The following is a 6,324-nucleotide window of genomic DNA, read 5'->3' on the forward strand; positions in this document are numbered from 1 at the left end:
ACAAAGGTGCAGCAATTGGTTAAACACACACAAATATCTGTTTATTTAGATGGACAATGGATGCACTTCTGATTCGTCTTATAAATCTGTTATTATTTGTGTGTGTGTGTGTGTGTGTGTTTGATTGTCATTCTATTTAGGGGGTCTGCAGTCTGTGTTATCTCCAGCTGACAATGTGTCTGGCTCTAAATATATATATATAGAGAGAGAATGCAGGCTAGTCACTGGGTCGGGCTCTTACACCTACCTAAGGACACACAGAGACACACACTGAGACACACACATAGACACACACACACTGAGACACACAAGGACACGCACACACACACAGAGAGATACACACAGAAACACACACACACAGAGACACTAACACACACCAAGACACACACCCATACAGTACCAGTCAAAGGTTTGGACACACCTACTCATTCAAGGGTTTTTCTTTATTTGTACTATTGTAGAATGATAGTGAAGACATCAAAACTGTGAAATAACACATTTGGAATCATGTCGTATCCAAAAAAAGTGTTAAAAGAATCAAAATATATTCTATATTTGAGATTCTTCAAAGTAGCCACCCTTTGCCTTGATGACAGCTTTGCACATTCTTGGCATTCTCTCAACCAGCTTCACCTGGAATGATTTTCCAACAGTCGTACATTTTTTTTTATATACTTTGTTTTTATTGTAGGAACACAACGGAAGTACAAATAAAGTAAAACAAAAGCACAACAAAAAGGATCTGGCAGTTACAGTGCACGTCATACCTTCATCATATTAGTTACATTGACATCTTTGAATGTTTTGAACTTTTTCATGTACGAAACGCATTTTCCCAGTATTCCTGACCTCTCTCCTCTTGTGTTCAAAGGTCATATGCTCCATGTGGTGTATTTCTTCTACAATGTCTATCCATTGTGTCACTGTATGAGGGTCTTTTTGTAGCCATTTAGTAGTGATAGGCTTTTTACTGGCTGCCAGTAGGACCTTCAAGAGGTACTTTTCTCAATTGTGTAAGTTATCAGGTATTTCACCCAAGTACAAAGAAATGAATGTTTGTTCTATGTCAAATCCCATTATTTTTTCCAATGATAGATCTTATTTCTCCCCAGTAAGTTTCGATTGCGGGGCAAGTCCAACAGATATGAGAGTGGTCCACCCTCGATAGGCCGCATTCTCTCCAACAAGGATGTAGGGAACCAGTCTGTTTTGATTTCAGTTTAGATGTTATGAAGAAACGTATAACATTCTTCCAACAGAATTTTCTCCATGACCTTGAGTTGGTGGAGCTTTGTTGAGTCTCTAATATGTTCAACCATGTTTCATTAGTTATTTCAATTTTAAGTTCCTCCTCCCATTTATTTTTATTATAGTAGAATGTTTCTTTGAGGTTTGAAAACCAAAGTAGAGATTTGAGAGTTTTTTTGTTACTCCCCAAGTTGTATGCGTTAGTGAATACTTGGATTAATTTTGGAAGTGCTCGAGGGTCAGTCACTTTTATCTCCCTTGAGAAATAGTGTCGAACTTGTAGGTATCTGTAAAAATCTTGTTTATCCGAGTCATGTTTTTTACTTAGGTCCTGGAAGTTATCTAGGTCCCCATTCCTTATAATTGTACTGAATGATGTGATGCCTTTCTGCGTCCATTGTTTAAATCTGCTGTCCTGAGTTGCAGGGATGAAGCTGGGGTCGTATGCGGGCCAACTCAGCAGTTTGATCTCTCTGTCTAAATTATTTTGCTTAACTACCCTAAACCATGTCTTCAGAGAGAAATGAATCCACTGATTTTGTCTACTGTATATTTTATTATCATGTCCTTATTTCCCTAAACTGACTGTATGGGTATCTCTGTCAAAGTAGTCTCCATGTCTTTCCATTTGGATTCGTATTCTGAATTGCGCCAACACACCAGAGGTCTCAATGGGCTGACACATAATCATCTTTTAGGTTTGGTAAGGCCATACCCCCACAGTTGTTTGGTAATTGTAATGTTGCATATCTAGTTCTTGGTCTCTTACTGTTCCAGATTAACCTTGATATCCGTTTATACCTCAACTGTTTAGGCAGGATTTCTATGGGCAGTGATTGGAAGAAATACAGGAACCTCAGCAGGATGTTCATTTTGATTGTTTCAATTCTACTACTAAGATCTAAGGGAAGTGAATTCCACCTGTCTAGGTCGTCATATATTTTCTTGTTGATGTGATGGTAATTCATGTCAAAGTTTGGGAGTATCTTTTGGTAGACATACTCCCAGATATTTAATGGATGAGGAGGTCCAGGTGAAGTTATACCTGCTCCTCAGCTCTTCCTGTGGGGTATAATTATATACTAGGGCTTGGGTCTTGTGTACGTTAAGCACATAACCTGAATATGTTCCAAATGTTTGTAAAACATCCATCAATCCAGGTACACTTGAGCCTGGGTCTTTAAGGAATAACAGAACGTCATCAGCATACATGCATATCTTATGTTCACTGCCTCTTATTGTTATTCCCTCTAAAGTTGGGTCCTGTCTTATTGCCTGTGCTAATGGTTCGAGGTACAAGGAGAAGAGTGTGGGTGAAAGATTACAGCCTCGTCTTGCCCCTCGCTCTAATTTTATCGTTCGTGACAAATGTCAATTTTTTCTAGCGGTCAGACGCGAATATAGTGTTTTGATGCACTGTGTCACTTCTTTGTTGAAACCCAATCTTTCCATAACTTGGAATAGGTAATCCCATCCCACTGAATCAAATGCTTTTTCTGCATCTAGACTGATTAATATTGCACTTGTCTTATTCTGAGTAATGTGGTCCATGACATGTACAGTGCCTTGCGAAGTATTCGGCCCCCTTGAACTTTGCGACCTTTTGCCACATTTCAGGCTTCAAACATAAAGATATAAAACTGTATTTTTTTTGTGAAGAATCAACAACAAGTGGGACACAATCATGAAGTGGAACGACATTTATTGGATATTTCAAACTTTTTTAACAAATCAAAAACTGAAAAATTGGGCGTGCAAAATTATTCAGCCCCCTTAAGTTAATACTTTGTAGCCACCTTTTGCTGCGATTACAGCTGTAAGTCGCTTGGGGTATGTCTCTATCAGTTTTGCACATCGAGAGACTGAATTTTTTTCCCATTCCTCCTTGCAAAACAGCTCGAGCTCAGTGAGGTTGGATGGAGAGAATTTGTGAACAGCAGTTTTCAGTTCTTTCCACAGATTCTCGATTGGATTCAGGTCTGGACTTTGACTTGGCCATTCTAACACCTGGATATGTTTATTTTTGAACCATTCCATTGTAGATTTTGCTTTATGTTTTGGATCATTGTCTTGTTGGAAGACAAATCTCCGTCCCAGTCTCAGGTCTTTTGCAGACTACATCCGGTTTTCTTCCAGAATGGTCCTGTATTTGGCTCCATCCATCTTCCCATCAATTTTAACCATCTTCCCTGTCCCTGCTGAAGAAAAGCAGGCCCAAACCATGATGCTGCCACCACCATGTTTGACAGTGGGCATGGTGTGTTCAGGGTGATGAGCTGTGTTGCTTTTACGCCAAACATAACGTTTTGCATTGTTGCCAAAAAGTTCAATTTTGGTTTCATCTGACCAGAGCACCTTCTTCCACATGTTTGGTGTGTCTCCCAGGTGGCTTGTGGCAAACTTTAAACGACACTTTTTATGGATATCTTTAAGAAATGGCTTTCTTCTTGCCACTCTTCCATAAAGGCCAGATTTGTGCAATATACGACTGATTGTTGTCCTATGGACAGAGTCTCCCACCTCAGCTGTAGATCTCTGCAGTTCATCCAGAGTGATCATGGGCCTCTTGGCTGCATCTCTGATCTAGTCTTCTCCTTGTATGAGCTGAAAGTTTAGAGGGACGGCCAGGTCTTGGTAGATTTGCAGTGGTCTGATACTCCTTCCATTTCAATATTATCGCTTGCACAGTGCTCCTTGGGATGTTTAAAGCTTGGGAAATCTTTTTGTATCCAAATCCGGCTTTAAACTTCTTCACAACAGTATCTCGGACCTGCCTGGTGTGTTCCTTGTTCTTCATGATGCTCTCTGCGCTTTTAACGGACCTCTGAGACTATCACAGTGCAGGTGCATTTATACGGAGACTTGATTACACACAGGTGGATTGTATTTATCATCATTAGTCATTTAGGTCAACATTGGATCATTCAGAGATCCTCACTGAACTTCTGGAGAGAGTTTGCTGCACTGAAAGTAAAGGGGCTGAATAATTTTGCACGCCCAATTTTTCAGTTTTTGATTTGTTAAAAAAGTTTGAAATATCCAATAAATGTCGTTCCACTTCATGATTGTGTCCCACTTGTTGTTGATTCTTCACAAAAAAATACAGTTTTATATCTTTATGTTTGAAGCCTGAAATGTGGCAAAAGGTCGCAAAGTTCAAGGGGGCCGAATACTTTCGCAAGGCACTGTAGTGTTCTCCTTATATTGATTGTCCTGTGTCTGCCTATTTTGTATGAAACCAGTTTGATCTCCATCAATCAATTCTGGGATTATGTTCTCCATTCTTTTGGCTACTATTGATGCATATAGTTTATAATCCGTGTTAAGAATTGCGATAGGTCTATATGAACTGCATTCCTTCTTATCTTTACCCTCTTTTGGGATTACAGATATGATGGCCTCTCTCCAAGACAGTGGGAGACCCCCCTCCCGCAGAGTCCAGTTAAAACAGGCCTTAATTAGAGGTGTTAGTTGTTCTCTGATGGTCTTGAACCATTCTGAGGGGAAGCCATCAGGGCCTTAAATAGAGGTGTTAGTTGTTCTCTGAAGGTCTTGAACCATTCTGAAGGGAAGCCATCAGGGCCTTAAGTAGAGGTGTTAGTTGTTCTCTGAAGGTCTTGAACCATTCTGAAGGGAAGCCATCAGGGCCTTAAGTAGAGGTGTTAGTTGTTCTCTGAAGGTCTTGAACCATTCTGAAGGGAAGCCATCAGGGCCTGGAGACTTGTTTACTTTTAGTTGAGATATTGTTTATTAATTTCTTCAGTGGATATTTCTTAAGGTAGTCCATCATGTTGCTCTGCCCCAATTGAGGGGAGATCAAGTGAGTTCAAAAAATGCTCTATTGTCTGTGCATCTGCCTTCTCTGGTTGTTTGTACAGATGTGTTATATGATTCAAATGCATTCTGTATTTCATCTAATTTGCATGTGGTTTTCTTTGTTTTGGGGTCTTTTATTTTGAAAATGGTATTCTGTGCTTGTTGTTTCATTGCATTGAGTCCCCATGCTAGTAATTTGGTTGCTTTTGAGCCTGCTTCATAACATTGTTGTTTCAGGAACCTGAGCTTTTTCTCTACTTCTTCTCTATAAATCTGGTCAATTTCCTGTTTTACCTTTTGAATCTCTCATAATATAAAAGGGTCTTTGTATTGACTATGAGATCGTTCTAAGTTTCTTAGAACAGGGTTTCCTGTAATTTCAGCAGTTTCTGTGCTTTAATCATTTTCTTGAGAGATGATGTGGCTATGATCTTTCCTCTAATAACCGCCTCAGCTGCATCCCACAATATAGCAGGAGATACTTCCCCATTATAATTATTCTCCAGATAGATGTTAAATTCTGACTCTATTGATTCCTTGAATGCTGGATCATTTAGCATGCTTGTATTAAGTCTCCATAGAGTATTTCTTGGTTTGCTATCAAGGTGTAGAGTAAGGTAAACTCTATTATGATCTGATAAGTCGCTCTGCCTGATCCAACAATCCTTAAGCCCGTGTCTATCTGCACTGTACATGAAAAAATAGTCTAACCTGGAGTATTCAGTGTGGCGGGCTGAGTAAAAAGTATATTCCTTATCGGTCTCGTGGGTGTCACGCCATACATCGAGCAGTCCTAGATCCTGCAGTATCCTATTGATCTTTTTAGCAACTAGACTCATTTTCCTATTTTGATTTGTGCTGTCCAATTTTGAGTTTAAAATGGTGTTAAAATCCCCCCCACAGATAAGAGTGCCAGAGGTTTCTGTGGCAATTAAATCAAACACCTTCCTGTAGAAGACCATGTCACTCCATGGGGGCACGTTTACATTAAATAAATGTAACTTCCTTGTTATCCAGTTTACATTTAACAAGTAAAAATCTACCCTCCTTGTCTTTTATTTCTGACATAAACTCTAAATTAACTGAATTTGGTGTCAAGCGTTCAACTCCCCTTCTACCCATTTTGTAAGAAGAAAAAAAGTGTTCCTATTTCCCATTTTCTTGAGTTTCTCGTGTTCAGGTGTGGATAAGTGAGTTTCCTGCCAGAATAGTATGTCACCTCTCTCCCGTTTCATCTTTGCTATGACCTTACTTCTCTTG

At 39.5% G+C, this 6,324-nt stretch overlaps 1 protein-coding gene across 1 annotated transcript in view; it reads left to right on the top strand.

Annotated features, from left to right (window-relative positions):
• Positions 1–2,531: 2,531 nt before the first annotated feature.
• LOC139413994 (glypican-5-like) overlaps positions 2,532–6,324 on the top strand; it is a 169,608-nt gene continuing 165,815 nt past the window's right edge. Inside the window, exons 1-2 of the mRNA XM_071161879.1 lie at positions 2,532–2,541; positions 6,245–6,254. Coding sequence (XP_071017980.1) covers positions 2,532–2,541; positions 6,245–6,254 — 20 coding nt within the window. The remainder of the gene's footprint in view (positions 2,542–6,244; positions 6,255–6,324) is intronic.

The sequence above is a fragment of the Oncorhynchus clarkii genome, chromosome 7 (assembly GCF_045791955.1).
Source record: "Oncorhynchus clarkii lewisi isolate Uvic-CL-2024 chromosome 7, UVic_Ocla_1.0, whole genome shotgun sequence".
Lineage (NCBI taxonomy): Eukaryota > Metazoa > Chordata > Actinopteri > Salmoniformes > Salmonidae > Oncorhynchus > Oncorhynchus clarkii.